General features: G+C 45.6%; 2 protein-coding genes across 2 annotated transcripts in view; one reads left to right on the plus strand and one right to left on the minus strand.

Moving 5' to 3' along the window:
* The window catches only part of ptprda (protein tyrosine phosphatase receptor type Da), a 945,911-nt gene that overhangs the window by 565,685 nt on the left and 357,956 nt on the right, over positions 1-22,270 (minus strand). The gene's annotated exons all lie outside the window — the stretch shown is intronic.
* LOC148998369 (uncharacterized) lies at positions 18,726-19,664 on the plus strand. Its single transcript, XM_089127348.1, has 3 exons — positions 18,726-18,998; positions 19,092-19,251; positions 19,531-19,664. Exons 1-3 carry the CDS (start codon positions 18,726-18,728, stop codon positions 19,662-19,664), a joined length of 567 nt encoding a protein of 188 aa, XP_088983474.1.

Consider the following 22,270-nt stretch of genomic DNA (forward strand, 5'->3'; position numbering starts at 1 on the left):
TCACGATCGAGTCCCGAGGTAGGCATGGCATTGCGATTCGCTCCGAGTTCCAGTGACTCCAGCATGCCGCCAAACCTTCTTCCCGTGGTCGAACCTCAGCTTCTTACGGACTGGCGTCCCTATTCAGCGAGTTTCCAGGCATCTCGTTGTCTCCACGGATGCGTCTACCACGGGTTGGGGTGCCATGTGCAATGGGCATGCAGCCGCCGGTTCCTGGACAGGAATCCAGCGCCTCATGCACATCAATTGCCTCGAGCTGCTGGCAGTACGGCTCGCCGTGTACCGCTTCCGAGCGTTGCTCTCGGGCCAGCACGTGCTTGTCCGCTTAGACAACACTACGGCAGTAGCGTACATCAACCACCAGGGGGGTCTACGCTCACGCTGGTTGTCGCAGCTCGCCCGCCACCTCTTGTTATGGAGTCAGAAGCACCTGAGGTCCCTTCGTGCAGTATACATTCCTGGAGACCGGAACCTGGCAGCCGACGAACTGTCACGGGTCTGTCCTATCTCCGGCGAATGGCGACTCCATACCCAGTCGGTCCAGCTGATTTGGGACCAGCTCGGGGAGGCACAGATAGATCTGTTCGCCTCTCGGGACTCACTGCCCACTGCGCCCAGTTTTATTCCCTGACCGAGGGTACGCTCGGTTCAGATGCGCTGGCGCACAGCTGGCCACGGGGCCCACGCAAGTATGCGTTTCCCCCAGTGAGCCTCCTTGCACGGGTGTTGTGCAAGATCAAGGAGGACGAGGAGCAGGTCTTGCTGGTAGCCCCCTATTGGCCCACCAAGACGTGGTTCTCCGAGCTCATGCTCCTCGCGACAGCACCTAATTGGCCTATTCCTCTGAGACCGGACCTACTCTCTCAGAGACGGGGCACTCTGTGGCACCCTCGTCCCGATCTTTGGAGGCTGCACGTGTGGCTCCTGGACGGGACGAGGCAGGTTTGAGTTCGCTGCCACCTGCGGTGGCGGCAACCATCACTTCCGCAAGAGCGCCGTCCACAAGACACCTCTATGCGTTGAAGTGGAACCTCTTCGTCAATTGGTGTTCTTCTCGCGGAGAAGACCCCCGGAGATGTTCGATCGAGGTCGTGCTTTGCTTTCTGCAAGAAGGGTTGGAGCGCAGGCTGTCGCCCTCCACCCTTAAGGTTTACGTCGCGGCCATTGCCGCTTCTCACGAAGCAGTGGAGGGTAAGTCCTTAGGGAAGCACGACCTGGTCATCAGGTTCCTGAGGGGAGCGAGGAGGCTGCATCCGCCTCGTCCTCCCCTCGTACCCTCTTGGGACCTCTCGGTAGTTTTAAATGCATTGCAGAGGCCTCCCTTTGAGCCCTTGCAATCAGTAGAGTTAAAGTTTCTGTCCATGAAGACAGCACTCCTGGTTGCATTGGCCTCCATCAAGAGGGTGGGGGACCTGCACGCTTTCTCCGTTGACGAAGCGTGCCTGGAGTTCGGGCCGGCTTACTCTCACGTGATCCTGAGACCCCGGCATGGATATGTGCCCAAGGTTCCCAGCACTCCCTTCCGGGACCAGGTGGTGAACCTGCAAGCACTGCCCCTGGAGGAGGCAAACCCAGCCTTGGCACTGCTCTGTCCGGTACGTGCTCTTCGCACCTATGTCGACAGAACGCGGTGTTTCAGGACCTCAGACCAGCTCTTTGTCTGTCATGGGGGGAGCCAGAAGGGAAGGGCTCTCTCAAAGCAACGGCTGTCCCACTGGATAGTGGAAGCCATTGCTTTGTCTTACCAGCAGCAAGGCCGTCCGTGCCCCCTTGGTGTGACGGCCCATTCCACTCGGAGTGTGGCCTCCTCTTGGGCTCTAGCGCACGGCGCCTCGCTGACAGACATCTGCAGAGCTGCAGGCTGGGCGACACCCAACACCTTCGCCAGATTCTATAATCTGCGAATTGAGCCGGTGTCCTCTCACGTACTCGCTTCCGCCAGTACTGGACCCGCTCAGGTGTCTTCGCTTGCTCGCCACTCCACTCCCCGGACTGGATAAGTGCGATATTTCCTCAGTTCTTCCATTGAAGTCTTGAGTCCTCCAGCACCGACGATGCGGGCACCACTGCTGTTGCTCTGGATGCTGGCTAGGTGCCTCCATGTGCACGGTTCCCCATGGTAACCGTCTCATGTGTATTTTCCACTGTAAGCCTCTCTGAGCATGTGTCTTCCCTTGGCAAGCCATCTGCCACCCCTGGAGTTAAATTTTAGTAGCCACCTCGGTTGGTGCTCCAGTGTTCCATATGCGTTCCTATGCGGCCATATGTGTATTTGTAAGTCCTCCCCTTGGTAGGAAGCTGGTAGCATGTCCCTCCCGGGATATGTTTCCCAGTGTACCTTGGTAATCCTGTGTCAAAGTGGGATCCCCCCAAAAAAAAAAAAAAGAGAGGAGGGGTCCAGACTTTCGCAGGGCACTGGTAGACAGCTTGAAGATGGCGTGATGGCACAGACCCCCAATCTCTGTCACTTCTGACGTAACTCGAAGTGACTACGAAAGGGAACGTCTCGGTTACGGATGTAACCCTCGTTCCCTGAGTAGGGAACGGAGACGTTACGTCTTCCTGCCACTTCTGCTGTATCGCTGGGTAGACGCCGAGTTCAATCTTGGCTCCTCAGCGAAGACATACTGCGGTTGCGTTCACTTCCTCCTTTTATACTCACGGAGTAGGGCGGAGTACGCTATGCAAATTTCCGCAGCCCCAATGCATTGCATGCCATTGGCTCGTTTTTAAATACTCGAAGAGGATTGGCTTTCTATGCGAAACCCCCAATCTCCGTCACTTCTGACGTAACATCTCCGTGCCCTACTCAGGGACGAGACGTTTTATTTTTTACTGTTTTCTGATATTTAAAAATGTTATTTAATATTCCCGATGCAAATTTGAATTTTCAGCATCATCTCCAGTCCAGTTTTCAGTGCCCCAAGTCTTCAACATGCCCCAAATTTAGATAACATGAATGTAACAATTACAAACCTAAAATAACATGGAATACAAAGCAACTGAGAAAATATTTTGTATGACCTCCTGAGATTCAAAATTTTCTGCAGCAGCTTCTTTCACTAACCTTGTCTTGATAAAGACTTAACTTTACAGAAGAAGGGCTTCAGCTGTCTGGACCATCTGAATTAAAGCTCAAACCGCTGAAAGACACACTCAATGGTCTTAAGGTCAGAGCAACCTAAAGCAGTCCGCCGTTCTCGCAGGTCAGAGGAGGTTTGCTCTTCATTCCTGCTCTCAGATAAAGCGCTGCTTTACACTGTGGCTTATTTCTGTGTTTTTCTGAATTCTATTCATCTTGTGTCTTATCTCTCGCTCCAGGCTCATGAGAGAGACGCAAACACTGTCTTCGTGGCCAAAAGAGCCTGATAAAAATTGACAGATCAACTCTCCCGATAGTCCGTCAATCTTATAAACCAGCCGGATTAATCTGATAATCCTGGTTTGAGAGATTAGCTGGCGTTGAATTTTATACTGGTGTCGGTCTGGATTAAAAGGCCATGGCACCTGTGTTAGGTTAGAAGTCTCACAGTCCAATCGAAAAAAGGTGGAAATCCAGAAAGGACCTGAATGAAATCTGAAGACATCTGTCGAAAATAAAGTCTACACGATACTGTCCACTACATGAGTTAGTACAATCAAGTCTGAGACTGCCTATTCAACTCCTCAATTTAATAATCATTCTCTCAATCATTCGTTTATAATTGGTTTTATTCATGTATTTATTATATTTTTCATTTGTTCTTCTTTGTCCACAGCTAAACTGCAGCTGCTTTGGCAAAATGAACTGAGTTGTTTGTCATTCGTATGTTAAAAAATAGAAATAAGAGTACCCCAGAGTTTTATAATTGTCACGTTTCTGAACAATTGCTGTAGACAGCCATAATTATACTCATAAAACAACACAATGGGATCGTATTTATGAATGTTTTAATAAGCAGCACTTCTAAAATAAAACTGGATCACTGTTTTGTCCTATGAAACAGAACCAGCCCACACAACATGAAATACACACTAATGAGTCACAATTTAGTTTATGTTGAAAAGCTCCTGTTAGATTTCTAACATGTGTTTGTGAGGTCTAAAAAAAGCATTAGTTTAGACACAGCAGAAATGAATATCAACACTGTCAGGGAGGAATCTTGTATCTCTTGTCATTTTTATTTTATTTTCCATTAAATCAATACTATTGGTCACATTTTTATTTTATTTTCCATTAAATCAATACTATTGGTCACACTTCGTCTTTCTGTGAGTGTTGAAAAAAAAGTGCACCTGCCCAGCTTAACAAAAACGTGTGACTGTAATGTTACTGCAATGTAATCTGATGACCATTCTTTCGTTGTGGCCAGTTAGTAATTTCGACGTTGTTGCACATAATCAGTAGATGTCTGCTTGTAATCAGTTGCCATTTTTTTTTTATTATTTATTTATTATTCAATGGAGGGATGCAGAAGTTTAACCTAATTTATGTCCTCATTGGTCCAAACTAATTTAAAGGCTATTTTAACATCTATGAATATTTTATTTTATTAATAAAAACCGGATATACAGCAAAACATAATGTGTAAGAGATGAGGGGGTGAGGGAGGAGAAAAACCAACAAACCATTTACAGCTGGCATGATGGGGTGAGGGAATAGAGAAATGGGGAACAGAGAAATCTGGAATGAAAGCCTCCTCACATATATCCTTATTCGTATATGCCTTTTTCTCTCTGGCTGATACATGTATACAAATAATAAATAAGAGATCTCTTGGCAAAAGTAACTGATGTAGCTTCTGTGATTCAACAATAATGGGGAAAAGAATGTTTTTTAAATCCACAGCACATCATTTCTGACACTGATAAGGGGCACCACAACAATAAAGTCCATCAAGTCCATCAGACCAAAGGCAACCCTGAGGAAAGAGGACCTGTACAACAAAGGATGTGGTAAATGCACCACACCTTCCCTTTGTGGAGGGCCGGGTGAAGAATCAAATTGCCAGCGGTACCCATATTTTTAAAAGAAAGAGCAACTTCCTCATTCTCTGTCACGTAGTTCGCCGTCCGGGCATGACGAACATGGACTTAACACCTCCTTAAGATTGTACGCGACTCAAGCAAAGCCCGCAAACTTCAGTGTGGCATGATTAGAGGATGTGCAGCTTCCTCAACCGTCACAGGCCAGTTCCAAGTGGGGGCTAAGAGAGCAAGGTAGGTGTTCCACTATACCCACAGTCACAGGATCAGGACACATGGCTACCTACCACCGCAGGTATATCAAAATTATTGGTTCTCTATTTCTGGTTGTGCAGAGTTTGGATGCCTGGTAGGCCTAATCACTTCTCAACCTGTCATACTGGCTCATCAGGACAGCCAGACTCAGCTACGTGATTCAGTTCATGAGTTCAGACTTACATATAATTTGAGTGGAGGTTTAATGTGTATTTGGCGTGCTGTCCGGAGGGAGGGCTCCGAGCTCAGAGTTTGATCCAGACCCAGAGTACTCCCCCCTCTGTAAGTGTTTAGGACTGGAAGTGTGGAGAAGGGGTGGTGGAGGGATGCTCCAACTATCATTGGAGTGAGGTGAGATTGCTGAATGTATATATACCTCTTATTATTGATTGCTGAGTGCACTCCAAACTGTCCTCAGAATTCCAAGCATATATCTCACAATTCTGACTTTATAACACACAGTTGCAACTTTATATCATGCAATTCTGACTTTATAACAGACAATTAAAACTTTATATCATGCAATTCTGACTTTATAACTTGCAAATCCAACTTTATATCATGCAATTCTGATTTAGATAAATAAAATACCTTTTTTTATATTTTATTCTGTTGTGGAAACAAGCTTCAGTTATTCAGTATCACATTTAAAGTTTTTAATGTACTAAACTGTAACTTCATCACAAATATATTTATATACTTGCCATGAAGATTCAATAAAAAATTATTTTAAAGTGTTTTTTAGTTAACTATTAATGCTTGTCAGTATATTTAGCAGTACTTTAACCATATTTAAAAGACAATATATGTAAGAAATGACATAAAAATGTCCCACATAAGCACACTAAAGTTCAGCTAATTGCATTTAAAATAAATGTAAACTATAATGCACATCCATAATTGCAAATAACTTGAAAGTAAAGTGTCTGAAAAGAATACATTCACTTCAGATGCAAAGATTTTTTTTAAATGATACATTTTTATCATAACACATACTCTTATAAATATGTATTTTAACATATACTTCATTTTCACAAGGGGAAAAAAGAAAACAAGAGATCTCAGAGTCATAAAGACTCTCACTAGATCAATAACAACAAGTGGTTGTCTGCAGGCATGAAGACGGCTGTCAAAGATTAGAATAATACACACACACACACACACACACACACACACACACACACACACACACACACACGCACACACACACACACACACACACACAGGGATGAATGGGTCTCCTCAGGACCCGGGGACTCCCTGAGTGCTGGACTGCATTGATTAAGCATTAAGGTAATCAACCCATCGGGCCGGCCATCGATCTGATCTGTAAAATGGACAGATACGGACATCACAAGACCCTGAGGACCAACAACTCGTCCCAACAAATGAATACATGAACCCACAGATGGTGAAAATGTGATTAACATGCATGTGATGTCTTAGATCCAAAAATGGCTTTTTGTAAAATGTAATATCAGGGTTTAGCAAATATAAATAGCATACAATCACAACAATAAATAGGCAAAGAAAAGCCTCAAGCGTGACAGAAAAGTTACTTAAAAGTTTACTTACTCTATTTAACCGTTGTGTATACTGGCAGTATTGACAATATATGCAGCTTTCCTGATTAAATTTGCATGTGAAATGTCGGCAACATTTATATACAATACGTCAAACTCTTCAAATTTATCCTTGTATAAATAGTCACAGATGGAAAGCAGAGATACAACAAAAATACACTCTTTCCATGAAAAAAAAGACAGACGATCGTAGCACACAGGGAAGGACTTGTACATGTGTCAGTTCCAGCTTTAACTTCATTCTCTACGGCAGCACTGCAATGTGTTTATGCATCCAATAATGGGCGTGAACCGCTATAACACGGCCCTGTGCACACAGGTAATTGCGAGGGTCTTTCAGATCAATCAGCATTGATCTTACACTTTCCTGCTATTACTTGAGCTGAATGAGTGAAATGAGCTTTAAAGAAATTGAAAACAAAGCTCTGCTCGTGTGACCTCTGACCTTGCAGCCCCCTGTTTCGCTGATGCACGCATGGTTTCTGCTTCATTCATTAAACAATTCCTCATTAAAACATTTGATTTTGTTTGTGAAATTCTTCTGTTGAATATATTTCATAATTGGTGCTAAACGTCATATTGATCATTGTCTCAGTGATTGCCTAATGTCTCTTGTATAACTACTTCAAGTAAAAAAGTAAAAAATCACTTACACGCAATATTTCATGTCATCATTATGTTTTGAAATTATGTATTAATGAGGATATTACAAATTAAAATCTAAATTTAGTAGATTTGTTTTGTGTGACAGTGACTATCTAACTTTTCACATGGTCTTTAATAAAGAAATGTATTAATGATTAAACAATCATTTATTTTACAAGCCACTTTGATATAATATTTTATCAGTTGATTTTATCAGACCAGCAATTGAGCCATCCAAATCTTAAGCAAATATTTCAAGCAAACCCATTTATTTCTCATGTCTTCCAGCAAAGATCACACTTAATGTTTCGTCTGTCTTTTTCATTCCACAAGCAATGATAAGAGATCCAGAATGTAAAAAAAAGAAAGTAGCAAGAATGTCCTTATTTCTGCACAGATTGTATATCCTATATTGGGAGTTTTGCATTCAGAGTGCACAGTGTTTTACTTTGCCCACCATGAAAATAGATTTTTTTTTAAAATAATTTACAGATTCCACATTGAACATATCTGAAGAAGATCCAGTGGCTGACAGAAGTGTCAAAAGTATTCACATTCATTAAGTAAAAGTATAGATACGGGTTTAAAAATACTTCTGTAGAAGTTGAAGTATCAGCTCAAGCTTTTTACTCAAGTAAAAGTATAAAAGTACTGGTTTACTTAAAGTAAAAAAGTAAAAGTAATGTAAGGAAAAAATTGGGATGACAAGGGATGGTTCACTTTGAAATTCATTTTTGGTATGTTTTAGCTTACCTCAAGGGCATCCAAGATGTAGGTGTCTTTGTTTCCACAGTATTTTCAATTTTGATATTTTTAGATCAACCGGTGTTGTCTGTCAGTCATATAATGGAGATCTATGGTCACCACCTCAAAGAGCATGCATAGAGAAGTCCAAATTAAACATGATTTAATGACTCGTAAATGTAAGTACACACTGAATGGCCTAAGACACGGAACGAGCGGTTTGTGTGAGAAAACCAACAGTATTTATATCGTTTTACCTCGTATAACCACAGCCACGTCCAACTGATCTGAAGGCACGGCCGCTTCGGTCTGCGCATGCACCGGAAGTGATCGCTTGCATGTGTGTACGTCACTCATTGTTTACACCGAGATTTCGGAAGTTTCCTTCAGATCAGTTGGTCTTAAGCCATCAATGTGTACATTTACGAGTTATTAAATCATGTTTAATCTGGACTTCTCTGTGCATGATCTTTGAGGTGGTGACCATAGACCTGCATTATATGACTGACAGACAAGAACGGTTTGACCAAAAAATATCAAAATTGAAAATGCTGTGGAAACAAGACACCTACATCTTGGATGCCCTTGAGGTAAGCTCAAACTTACCAAAAATTAATTTCAAAGTGAACTATCCCTTTCTTTAAGGACAAAAGCTTAGACAGCGCCACAGGGGCCGATCACCTCCTCACAAAAAAAACAAAAAAAAAACGTTTTCTATAGGCCATAATGACTATAATGTTATAATAAAATGTTAGTTAATTTTGGGATGCACTAGTCTAGGCTACCTGTTTCAGCTGCTTATATGCCTATAGAATGTAAATTTCAGTTTTATTTCAATTTTAGTACAATGCAAATACATGCTCAGTAGTAACCATATATGTGTACTACTGAGCATTACCATGTGTTTCATGAAGCACAAAAAACTTTCTGCATTTTTACAATAAAAAAAAAAAAAGAATTCCCCACAAGGACAAGGATTTCGAATATTGCCATCTTTGTGGGGATATGTAAGGTTGCGAACACACACACACACACACACACACTCACACACACACTCTCTCTCTCTCTCTCTCTTATATATCCCACACTAACACACACACACACACACACTCTCTCTTCTCTCGCTCTCTCTCACACACAGATTCTCTCTCTATCTCACAACACACTCTTCTCCTCTCCTCTTCCCTCTCTCTCTCTCTCTCTCACACACACACACACACACACTAATGATTATCTTTGCCACGTACATGTATCCCGCGATTGTCATACAGTATTGTAAAAACGGCTGTCCCTAAATCAATATTTGACGCGATTTGACCCGTATTCTTGAGCAGAAAACTGTTGATTTCTCCGTCACTTACCACATATCTAGGTTTCCTTCTGAGGAGTTTTGTCGCTTCGCACAACCAAATATAACTACAGCCTCTCACAAGTTAGAAAGAAAACACAAAGCCAATCAGTTTAGCGATGTATGTTCAGGGGGCGGGACTCTGATCTGTTCTCCATGTGTGTTATTAGTCATATTTTTTTTTATGATGACAAGACGGAATGACAAAAATGCCAAAATTAAATGGGAGTAACGAGGCTATTTTTAAAATGTAAGGAGTAGAAAGTACAGATAATTGCGTGAAAATGTAAGAAGTAGAAGTAAAAAGTAGGCTGAAAAATAATTACTCCAGTAAAGTATAGATACCCAAAATTTCTACTTAAGTAAGGTAACAAAGTATTTGTACTTCATTACTTGACACCTCCGTGCAAATACATGCTCAGTAGTAACCATATATGTGTACTACTGAGCATTACCATGTGTTCCCTTTCGTAGTCACTTCGAGTTACTTTCGCATAGAAAGCCAATCCTCTTCGAGTATTTAAACACAAGCCAATGGCATGCAATGCCTTGGGGCTGCGGAAATTTGCATAGCGTACTCCGCCCTACTCCGTGAGTATAAAAGGAGGAAGTGAACGCAACCGCAGTATGTTTTCGCTTCGGAGCCAAGAGAACCTCTTCACTCCTAAAAGCTAATTCAAGACTCTTCGAGAACGAGCGTCCTCTTCAGTGTTGGTGTGACGGCGGTACCCAGCGAGATTCTGCATCGCCTGCAATCTGAGCAGTGGTCTGCCAGACTTTGCACTTCTCCCTGGTAGCCTCAGCGCTGAAAGAGTGAATTTCTCCTTTCTCATAAAAAGTGAAAGAGCTGCACGTGGCACGTCTTTTTAAAGATGGTTCGCCCGTGTCCTTCTGGATGTGGTAGATTTCTGTCATCATCTGATGGTCACGAACGCTGCTTTGTATGCCTGGGCATTCAGCATGCAGCAGCAGCGTTCGTGGATGACTCATGTTCCTTCTGTGGGAACATGACCATCTCCACACTGAGGTCGAGGCTCAATGATCTCACTAGAGTGAGAGCCCCGGTCCCCCCTACTCGATCGGCTTCCTTCACGAAAGGGGGCCCGTCGACCCGGGGACCCGGCGATCTAACGGTGACGGTGTGGGATAAAGCCCCGACGATTCCTCGGGCCACACCTCCCGCCTCAGTGCGTGAGCCAGCGAGCGCCAGCTCGATTCGGTCGGCTGTCTCTTCGGCGGCGCCGGCCGCTTCTAGCAGCGCTCCAGATGATGATGTGATGTCTATCACTGCATCACTAGGCGGGCTTGAGTCCTCGGGAGAGGAAGATCCGGCTGCGTTGCCTCCTTCGGGAGAGCCAGTGTTGTCCGCGTCAGATCCCGAGCTGACGGCCATGCTGTCTCGAGCCGCTGGGAGTATCGGGCTAGAATGGAAAACTCCATCCTGCCCCGATCTTTCGCGGAGGGATAATTGGTATCTGGACAAAGCTGCCGCCGCAAGGCCACGGCCAACTCCAATACCTTTTTTCCCCGAGCTGCATGCGGAGTTATCGCGCTCTTGGGGGGCTCCTTTGTCCACTCGAGAGTGTGATCTCTCCCCCGCCTTTCCCCCCCTCGACGGTGGGGCCGCCCGTGGGTACACTGGGATGCCCCCGGTGGAGCGCTCTGTTGCGATGCAGCTGTGTCCACAGAGCGCCTCCACCCGTGGTCCTCCTAAGCACCCATCCAAAGCCTGTGGGTTCTCGTCTGCTATGGCGGCGCGATCCTATAGAGCGGCGGGACAGGCGGCCTCCGCTTTGCATGCTATGAGCACTTTGCAGGTCTTCCAAGCGAAGATGCTCAGAGACATGCACGAGGGCGGGACTGATTCGACGGCATTTAAAGATTTGCGGTCCGCCACTGACCTTGCTCTCCGGGCAACGAAAGTGGCCGCTCGCGCCGTCGGTCAGGTGATGGCCACGTGTGTGGTTCAGGAGCGCCATCTCTGGCTCAACCTGGCTGACACGCGGAGCGCTGAGCGGACTCGTCTGCTCGACGCTCCGCTCTCCCAGGTTGGCCTTTTTGGCGGTGCGGTTGAGGACTTCGCCCAGCAGTTCTCTACCGCCCAGAAGCAGACGGAGGCCATCAAACACATCCTGCCCCGGCAACCAGCTGCTGCCTCCACCCAGTCGCCGGCGCAGGTGCCTCCCTCTGCTCGCCGCCGAGGATGCCCCCCTGCGGCTCCCCTCCCTCCCGCCCGGCCCCAGCAGCAGCCTTCACCCGGGCCCCGGCGTCGAGGAGGCCGCAGGCCGGCGTCACAGCCCCCTCAGGCCGCTCGCCCCGCTAAACGCCAGGCCAAGCGAAGATCCTGACACGGGCCGCTCAGTGACGATCTCGAGTCTTTCACAGGAGGTGGTAGCAGGCCCCCTCCTTCCCCCGGTGGAGGGCCGGGGGAGAATCTTTTGTTCTCAGCTCCCCGCTGCTCACCCACGGGTGGGCAGCACCCTGAACTGGTTAAAGAAAGACTTGACATCCTCACTGAGCTCACAGACTGGAGTGGGTGCGCTCAATGCCCCAGTGCGTCAGCCCACACACTCCTCTCTGTCGCTGAGGGCGCGGAAGGGTGCGTGTGTCGCCCCCGGGCTACGCCAATCCCTTCCCCCTCTATCGCCAGACCCCCGGCAGAACAGACCCCCGTGGAACCCTCTGTCGGGTCCCTTCTGTCGGGGAGCGGGCTTCGACGCATCCGAGCGGGGTAACTCCTGCACGCGTGCCAGTCGACCCGCACCGCTGCCCCTCCGGGGGGACGTCTGTGGTTCGCATGACCCCGCTGGCTCACTTCCTGGAAGCCTGGCTAGCGCTTCCCGGGGTATCCCGCTGGGTCATCAGAACGATCAGATTCGGCTACGCAATTCAGTTCGCACGGTCTCCTCCACGCTTCAGGGGAGTTTGCTCCACGATGGTTGGTGGCAATGCCCCGGTCTTGAGAGCGGAGATTGCGACCCTGCTGGCGAAGGGTGCAATCGAGACGGTCCCTCCAGCCGAGGTGCGGTCCGGGTTTTACAGCCCCTACTTCATTGTCCCCAAAAAGACCGGTGGGTTACGACCGATCCTGGACCTGCGCATTTTGAACCGTTCTCTCCATCGACTACCGTTCAAAATGCTCACGGCCAAACGCATTTTCGAATGTGTTCGGTATCAGGATTGGTTTCCAGCGATCGACCTGAAGGACGCGTACTTCCATGTCTCCATTCTCCCTCGACACAGACCGTTTCTTCGGTTTGCCTTCGAGGGCCAGGCATACCAGTACGCCGTTCTCCCATTCGGGTTAGCTCTGTCCCCTCGCGTCTTCACGAAGATCGTCGAGGCAGCACTTGTTCCCCTTCGCGAACACGGGGTTCGCATCCTGAATTATCTCGACGACTGGCTGATACTGGCACACTCTCGAGCTCAGGTTTGCGAACACAGAGACCTGGTGCTCCGGCACCTAGCCCGTCTGGGCCTTCGGGTCAACCGGGAAAAGAGCAAACTTTGCCCCGTGCAGAGGATCTCTTTTCTCGGCATGGAGATAGACTCGGTCGCCATGTCCGCGCAGCTCACGAACGAGCGCGCGCACTCACTGCTGGCTTGCCTTCGTCAGTTCAAGGGCAAGAGTTCGGTTCCACTGAAACTATTTCAGAGGCTCCTGGGGCATATGGCATCCGCGGCCGCGGCAACGCCGCTCGGTTTGCTTCATATGAGACGGCTTCAGCTGTGGCTTCGCGATCGAGTCCTGAGGTGGGCATGGCATCGCGGTTCGCTCCGAGTTCCAGTGACTCCAGCGTGCCGCCGAACCTTCTTCCCGTGGTCGAACCTCAGCTTTTTACGGACCGGCGTCCCTATTCAGCGAGTTTCCAGGCATCTCGTTGTCTCCACGGATGCGTCTACCACGGGTTGGGGTGCCATGTGCAATGGGCATGCAGCCGCCGGTTCCTGGACAGGAGCCCAGCGCCTCATGCACATCAATTGCCTCGAGCTGTTGGCAGTACGGCTCGCCCTGCACCGCTTCCGAGCGTTGCTCAAGGGCCAGCATGTGCTTGTCCGCTCAGACAACACTACGGCAGTAGCGTACATCAACCACCAGGGGGGTCTACGCTCGCGCCAGTTGTCGCAGCTCGCCCGCCACCTCTTGATATGGAGTCAGAAGCACCTGAGGTCCCTTTGTGCAGTTTACATTCCTGGAGACCGGAACTGGGCAGCCGACGAGCTGTCCCGGGCCCGTCCCATCTCCGGCGAATGGCGACTCCATCCCCAGTCGGTCCAGCTGATTTGGGACCAGTTCGGGGAGGCACAGATAGACCTGTTCGCCTCTCGGGACTCGTCCCACTGCGCCCAGTTTTATTCTCTGACCCGCGGCACTCTCGGCTCGGATGCGCTGGCGCACAGCTGGCCACGGGGCCCACGCAAGTATGCGTTTCCCCCAGTGAGCCTCCTTGCACGGGTGTTGTGCAAAATCAAGGAGGACGAGGAGCAGGTCTTGCTGGTAGCCCCCTATTGGCCCACCAAGACGTGGTTCTCCGAACTCATGCTCCTCGCGACAGCACCTCCTTGGCCTATTCCTCTGAGACCGGACCTACTCTCTCAGAGACGGGGCACTCTGTGGCACCCTCGTCCCGATCTTTGGAGGCTGCACGTGTGGCTCCTGGACGGGACGAGGCAGGTTTGAGTTCGCTGCCACCTGCGGTGGCGGCAACCATCACTTCCGCAAGAGCGTCGTCCACGAGACACCTTTATGCGTTGAAGTGGAACCTCTTCGTCAATTGGTGTTCTTCTCGCGGAGAAGACCCCCGGAGATGTTCGATCAGTGTCGTGCTTTCCTTCCTGCAAGAGGGGTTGGAGCGCAGGCTGTCGCCCTCCACCCTTAAGGTTTACGTCGCGGCCATTGCCGCTTCTCACGAAGCAGTGGAGGGTAAGTCCTTAGGGAAGCACGACCTGGTCATCAGGTTCCTGAGGGGAGCGAGGAGGCTGCATCCGCCTCGTCCTCCCCTCGTACCCTCTTGGGACCTCTCGGTAGTTTTAAGTGCTCTGCAGAGGCATCCCTTTGAGCCTTTGCAATCGGTAGAGTTAAAGTTTCTGTCCATGAAGACAGCACTCCTGGTTGCATTGGCCTCCATCAAGAGGGTGGGGGACCTGCACCCATTCTCCGTTGACGAAGCGTGCCTGGAGTTCAGGCCGGCTTACTCTCACGTGATCCTGAGACCCCGGCCTGGATATGTGCCCAAGGTTCCCACCACTCCCTTCCGGGACCAGGTGGTGAACCTGCAAGCGCTGCCCCCGGAGGAGGCAGACCCAGCCTTGGCACTGCTCTGTCCGGTAGTGCTCTCCGCACCTATGTCGACAGAACGCGGTGTTTCAGGACCTCAGACCAGCTCTTTGTCTGTCATGGAGGGAGCCAGAAGGGAAGGGCTCTCTCAAAGCAACGGCTGTCCCACTGGATAGTGGATGCCATTGCTTTGTCTTACCAGCAGCAAGGCCTTCCGTGCCCCCTTGGTGTGACAGCCCATTCCACTCGGAGTGTTGCCTCCTCTTGGGCTTTAGCGCACGGCGCCTCGCTAACAGACATCTGCAGAGCTGCAGGCTGGGCGACACCCAACACCTTCGCCAGATTCTATAATCTGCGAATTGAGCCGGTATCCTCTCACGTTCTCGTTTCGGCCAATTCTGGATCCGCTCAGGTGTCTTCGCTTGCTCGCCACTCCACTCCCCGGACTGGATAAGTGCGATATTTCCTCAGTTCTTCCATTGAAGTCGTGAGTCCTCCAGCACCGACGATGCGGGCACCACTGCTGTGGCTCTGGATGCTGGCTAGGTGCCTCCATGCGTACGGTTCCCCATGGTAACCGTCTCGTGTATTATCCACTGTAAGCCTCTCTGAGCATGTGTCTTCCCTTGGCAAGCCATCTGCCACCCCTGGAGTTAAAATTAGTAGCCACCTGCGGTTGGTGCTCCAGTGATTCCATATGTGTTCCTATGTGGCCATATGTGTATTCGTAAGTCCTCCCTTCGGTAGCCAGCTGGTAGCATGTCCCTTCCGGGATATGTTTCCCAGTGTACCTTGGTAATCCTGTGTCAAAGTCGGATCCCCAAAAAAAAAAAAAAAAAAAAGAGGTAAGGCTCGGGGGTCCAGACTTTCGAGGGCACTGGAAGACAGCTTGAAGTTGGCGTGATGGCACAGACCCCCAATCTCCGTCACTTCTGACGTAACTCGAAGTGACTACGAAAGGGAACGTCTCGGTTACGTATGTAACCCTCGTTCCCTGAGTAGGGAACGGAGACGTTACGTCTCCCTGCCACTTCTGCTGTATCGCTGGGTAGATGCCGAGTTCAGTCTTGGCTCCTCAGCAAAGACATACTGCGGTTGCGTTCACTTCCTCCTTTTATACTCACGGAGTAGGGCGGAGTACGCTATGCAAATTTCCGCAGCCCCAAGGCATTGCATGCCATTGGCTCGTGTTTAAATACTCGAAGAGGATTGGCTTTCTATGCGAAATCCCCCAATCTCCGTCACTTCTGACGTAACGTCTCCGCTACATACGTAACCGAGACGTTTCATGAAGCACAGAAAACTTTCTGCATTTTTACAATTAAAAAAAAAAAAAGAATTCCCCACAAGGACAAGGATTTCGAATATTGCCATCTTTGTGGGGATATATAAGGTTGCGAACACCAGTGGTGGAAAGTAACTAATTACAAATACTTTCATTACAGTACCCAGCAAACACGTGACATAACGACGACCAAAAGTAACGTCAGTATTGGTCGTTGGTTCGTCGTGTCACCAAAAGACTATGCCACGACTATGTGGCAACGTCATCAGAAGGTAGTCTTGTGACCACATCGCTTGGTCGCTTCCTTACCTTCCCACAACGTTGTCTAAAGACCAGGTGATGACCAATCATTTTCTAACCTCCTCACCACGTCTTAGCCACCTCATTTCTAGACTTAAGCAGTTCGAAATTGTTTTCAGATGTTTTATATTTACAGGTGCTGGTAATATAATTAGAATATCATCAAAAAGTTGATTTATATCACTAATTTCATTCAAATACTGAAACTATATACAAACCCAATTCCATAAAAGTTGGAACACTGTACAAATTGTGAATAAAAACAGAATGCAATGATGTGGAAGTTTCAAATTTCAATATTATATTTAGAATACAACATAGATAACATATCAAATGTTTAAACTGAGAAAATGCATAATTTTAAGGGAAAAATAAGTTGATTTTAAATTTCATGGCATCAACACATCTCAAAAAAGTTGGGACAAGGCCATTTTTACCACTGTGTGGCATCCCCTCTTCTTTTAATAACAGTCTGCAAACGTCTGGGGACTGAGGAGACAAGTTGCTCAAGTTTAGGAATAGCAATGTTGTCCCATTCTTGTCTAATAAAGGCTTCTAGCTGCTCAACTGTCTTAGGTCTTCTTTGTTGCATCTTCCTCTTTATGATGCGCCAAATGTTTTCTATGGGTGAAAGATCTGGACTGCAGGCTGGCCATTTCAGTACCCGGATCCTTCTTCTACGCAGCCATGATGTTGTAATTGATGCAGTATGTGGTTTGGCATCGTCTTGTTGGAAAATACAAGGTCTTCCCTGAAAGAGACGATGTCTGGATGGGAGCATATGTTGTTCTAGAACTTCGATATACCTTTCAGCATTGATGGTGCCTTTCCAGATGTGTAAGCTGCCCATGCCACACGCACTCATGCAACCCCATACCATCAGAGATGCAGGCTTCTGAACTGAGCGCTGATAACAAATTGGGTTGTCCTTGTCCTCTTTAGTCCGGATGACATGGCGTCCCAGTTTTCCAAAAAGAACTTCAAATTTTGATTCGTCTGACCACAGAACAGTTTTCCACTTTGCTAGAGTCCACTTTAAATGAGCCTTGGCCCAGAGAAAACGCCTGCACTTCTGGTTCCCGTTTAGATATGGCTTCTTTTTTGACCTATAGAGCTTTAGCCGGCAACGGTGAATGGCACAGTGGATTGTGTTCACTGACAATGCTTTCTGGAAGTATTCTTGAGCCCATGTTGTGATTTCCATTACAGTAGCATTCCTGTGTGTGATGCAGTGCCGTCTAAGGGCCCGAAGATCACGGGCATTCAGTATGGTTTTCCGGCCTTGACCCTTATGCACAGAGATTGTTCCAGATTCTCTGAATCTTTGGATGATATTATGCACTGTTGATGATGATAACTTCAAACTCTTTGCAATTTTTCTCTGAGAAACTCCTTTCTGATATTGCTCCACTATTTTTTGCCTCAGCATTGGGGGAATTGGTGATCCTCTGCCCATCTTGACTTCTGAGAGACACTGCCACTCTGAGAGGCTCTTTTTATACCCAATCATGTTGCCAATTGACCTAATAAGTTGCAAATTGGTCCTCCAGCTGTTCCTTATATGTACATTTAACTTTTCTGGCCTCTTATTGCTACCTGTCCCAACTTTTTTGGAATTTGTAGCTCTCATGAAATCCAAAAGGAGACAATATTTGGCATGGCAATTCAAAATGTCTCACTTTCAACATTTTGATATGTCATCTATGTTGTATTCTAAATATAATATTGAAATTTGAAACTTCCACATCATTGCATTCTGTTTTTATTCACAATTTGTACAGTGTCCCAACTTTTATGGAATTGGGTTTGTAGTATAATTATATTTAATTATATATATATATATATTATTTATTATTTAAAAATGTTACCCTATTCACCTGTAGTGTCTCATTAAGACTCATTAAAGTCATACAGATTTCAACGATTTCCCTTCAGTACAGTAGGGGGCAGTATATGCAACTATTTCAAATGTAGTTTTTAAATGGCTTTTTAACTAGTTAGGTTTAATTGTTGAGTAGACAGTGTTGCGTCTGTAAACTATTCTGTTTTTAGAACTTGACAATCCCCTAACTTTGTTTTGAACATCTTTTCAGAAACATCAATTGGCTACCATGTCTTTTCACAACAAGTAAAATATATTTATATAACGTTAGCACTTTTCACAATTTAGCATAAATTGTATCAAAGCAGTTTCACAGTATCAATCAAAACAACATAACAATGGTTCTTTCTTAGTGGAAAAACAACATATGGTCTCAAGCGGATAGTTGCTTTTGCTTATTTTATTTCCAAACCATACTTCTTTTTGAAGTGTTATCTGCAATGTGTTATCTTTGCACTTTGTACGTTTCTGACCTTCATTTTAATGTCTTTGAAATATTTTGTGTTTCTGAAACAGAGACACTTAAGACAATGTTGACCCGCCAGGATGTGATGTCAAAAAACATCCAGGAGATACTTCTCCGGTTAAACCAGATTGGAGGGGCCAGCCAGGGTCCGGAGACCCCAATAGAAATCGATGTGGCCCAGTCTTTGGAAGAACTTGCTGTCTTGGAGGCAAAACTGAAAGACCTTCCGGACTACAAGAAGAGATTGGTGGGTAATGGTTTAAACATAAAGTATCTTTTATGTAGAGCTAAATATTTACCGCATTACTGATTTTTAATTTTCTGTATTTCCTCTGTGTAGACACACCATCTCAGTCTGATTGGTGGAGCCAACCCGGGTGAAGTTACAAGGCGTATCATGCGGGCTGTTGCTTCTAGCGGTGTCTGGAAAAACTACAGCCTTCATGGGAAGAAGGGGAAAAAAACGTTGCTGCATACAGCAGTGTACCAGGTTATCAAACGTGAGTTTAATATTTGGTAATAATTGTGTGAATGTTCCACAGCACAAAAAAATAATTTATGCTTGTCTAAACTTTTTAAAGTTGTCTTGTCTAAAATTTTCTGCTTTACAATTGGTTCATGTTTTAAAATATAGCTTGCTGTTTTCAAATCTAAAAGACAATATCAAAATGCCCTTAATATATACTAGATGAGTCCACCACTTGTTTTGTAAAACATTGTAATCACACAAGAAATAAAAAAATTGTAAAAAAAAAAAAAAAATGCATTCTACACAACAGGGGCTATCATGCTGAGTCGATCCGGACTACAGGACAAAGCTGTGGAGGAACTCGTCACAAATGTTTTAAAACATGCCCCAGCCCACAGTAAAATACAGGTACAAATATACACTTCTTGTGAGCATTTCACTTAAAAGACTGTGGCAATTGACTATTACTTGTAGGGATGGACCAATACCACTTTATGGAATGAGTATAGTATTTTATTTTTGCACTTGCCAATAGTGTGTACAGTGTACCAATACAAAATCTTGACATTGAATCTTGAAGGTCTGTTCACTCAATTTATTTAAATTGTTTGTCTAGCTGCAGTCAGTCCCAGAAGTGGCGGTCCAGCTACAGGACAATAACCAGCAATTCACATGAAGACCTTTTTAAAGTGTTTTAAATAGTGTGTTAAACTTTTTTTTTTTTGCTTTAATGTACAGTTGTTCATTTTTTCCCATTTGTTTTTAAAGTGTTTTAAATAGTGACATTTATTTTTTGCTTTAATGTATAGTTGTTCATTTTTTCCCCAATTATAGTGTATATATTTATAGTGTCTATTCAATTATGTTAGATAAAATCTGCAAAAACACTTTTCAGTTTTTTCATTTATTCTACATGTTTTTTTTAACATGTTTAACATTAACAATAGTGAATGTTTAAACATGTTTTTACCAATTGTTTGAGTAAAATGTCACAATTTGAACAGTAAAGCTACTTGAAACAAACAAGTTCTGAACAAGAACCACAATTATAGATGTTGCTGTGGCAGTAGTGGAAGGTAAATGTTTGTCAATAAAACCACTGCAGAATGAATATATATATATATATATATATATATATATATATATATATATATATATATACTGTATATAACACGGTCGCAAAGTGACGTACTGAAGACGTTGTCACGTTGTCGGTTGGCGACGTCGTAGCGACATCTTTTGGTGTTTCACTTTGACAGTTGTGGCGTCGTCATATGCTAACGTAAGTGTGACTAAAAATGACCAGCACGTGACGTCGTCACAACGTAATATTGTTTGCTGGGACTTGAGTAGATTTTTTCATTTTTTCTACTTTCTTGAGTATAATTAAATTTTGGTACTTTTACTCTTACTTGAGTAAAATAAAAATAAAGTATTCAACTTCTCTACATTTATTTTTCATAAAAAGCACAAAGTACTTTGACAAAGGTGCCGACGGAGCAACAGGGCAAGCTGATATTTGACAGACACTTTTCAAACTACTGCGGTGGAGCCCTGCGCTTCAGCCAATAACAGACACATCTGAAGCAGTTCAGCCAATAACAGACAGATCTGAAGCCCTTCAGCCAATAACAGAAAGGTCTGACTCGGGTGCGAAAACAATCAAAACCTCCAGTTCGGCTGGGGGGCGGGGCGTTCAAACCACGCTTTGAGTTTGATGAGTTTGACATTCAATAACTGGCGCTCGTGTTTTGAATCAGTAGCGCTAACGTTTCAATATTTCAGTGAATGTAAGTGAGTATTCTGCTCATATTTAATTATGGCAACTACTGAAATGGGTCATACCATTGATAATACCAGAGCACTGTGCAATTGAAGTAAATAAAAAAGCTCGGCTCATAACATGGACGCAGTTATTGCATGGACGGAGCAAGATCAATGTAAGTGTCTAAAATACATGCACACAGTTCAATTAATGGTAAAGCTTGCCCTGTTTAACAATACAGTTAAACTAAATATACGAAGCAAACTTTGTACAAAGCTGAAAAACAGTGAAATAAGATCGCATGATGATTTATCTGTCAATCAGATGCATGTAAAAGTGTAGTTCGTTCCTATAGCAACAGTGGACTCCCAGCACATTTTCGGTAGGCTACAACCATAGCGAAAAAAAAAAAGATCATTTAATTTAACTCTTGTGCATCCTTATGGACATTTTTGTCCTTTTCAGTTTTGTTTTTTTGATCACTTTGCCTGTGTTAAAGCTAACTGCAAAAAACTTGGCACAGGTGTGTATTTTTATTGGAATTTTACTATTTCACCGTCATTTTCTTAATTTTTTATTTTTTTTTTTGCATTAGGTACAAAAAATACTTCCTCTCAGCACCTTTTGGACTGCCATTTTTAATCCCCGGTTCAGTTAACTATAAAATTATGCAATCTTTGTTAAGAGGCTTTCATTCTGATGGCAAGGCTTCAGAATTTTTTTTTTTTTACTATTTTTTATCAGATGGTGTAATTTTTTGAGTTTGGCTTATGAAACAAATTGTCACAGTCCTCAGTCTGCACCAGTCTGTCTTGTCTTCAGCACTACACTTCCCTGCACACCTGAACTCACTCCCTCATCAGCCTCCCGTTCAGCGTCCTGCTTCACCTGTTTGCACCTCATTATGTTTGATTCCCCTGTGTATTTAGTTCCTCCTCATTCAGTCTGTCATTGTCGGTCGATGTTAATGTTTGGAAGTGTTTTGTGGATTCTCTCCCCGGCTGTACCAGTTCCTTTGAGTTTCAATTATTAAATGTTTGTATTGGAGCCTTCTCTCTTGGATTCAGTCTTCTACCCGCACTACACCGTGACAGATCGACCGACCTTCAAAAGGAAAAGATGGACCCTTTCGTAGGGGTCCAATTGCTCTGTTTAGAGCAGACGGACCGGTCTCTGGAGGATCATCTGGCAGATTTCCTCCACCTCGCTTCTGCCACAACCTTCCCGGACGACAGCCTCTGCAGCTTCCTGTATGCCGGCCTTAACACCGCCACCAGAGAGCAGT

This window comes from Pimephales promelas, chromosome 1 (genome assembly GCF_988280905.1).
Source record: "Pimephales promelas chromosome 1, fPimPro1.hap1.1, whole genome shotgun sequence".
Taxonomy (NCBI): domain Eukaryota; kingdom Metazoa; phylum Chordata; class Actinopteri; order Cypriniformes; family Leuciscidae; genus Pimephales; species Pimephales promelas.

Coding starts and splice junctions, on each gene's coding strand:
- LOC148998369 (XM_089127348.1), top strand. CDS start 18,726: ATGTGTTATCTTTGCACTTTGTACGTTTCTGACCTTCATTTTAATGTC. Junction 18,999..19,091: donor CGGACTACAAGAAGAGATTG/GTGGGTAATGGT, acceptor TCCTCTGTGTAG/ACACACCATCTCAGTCTGAT. Junction 19,252..19,530: donor AGTGTACCAGGTTATCAAAC/GTGAGTTTAATA, acceptor TCTACACAACAG/GGGCTATCATGCTGAGTCGA.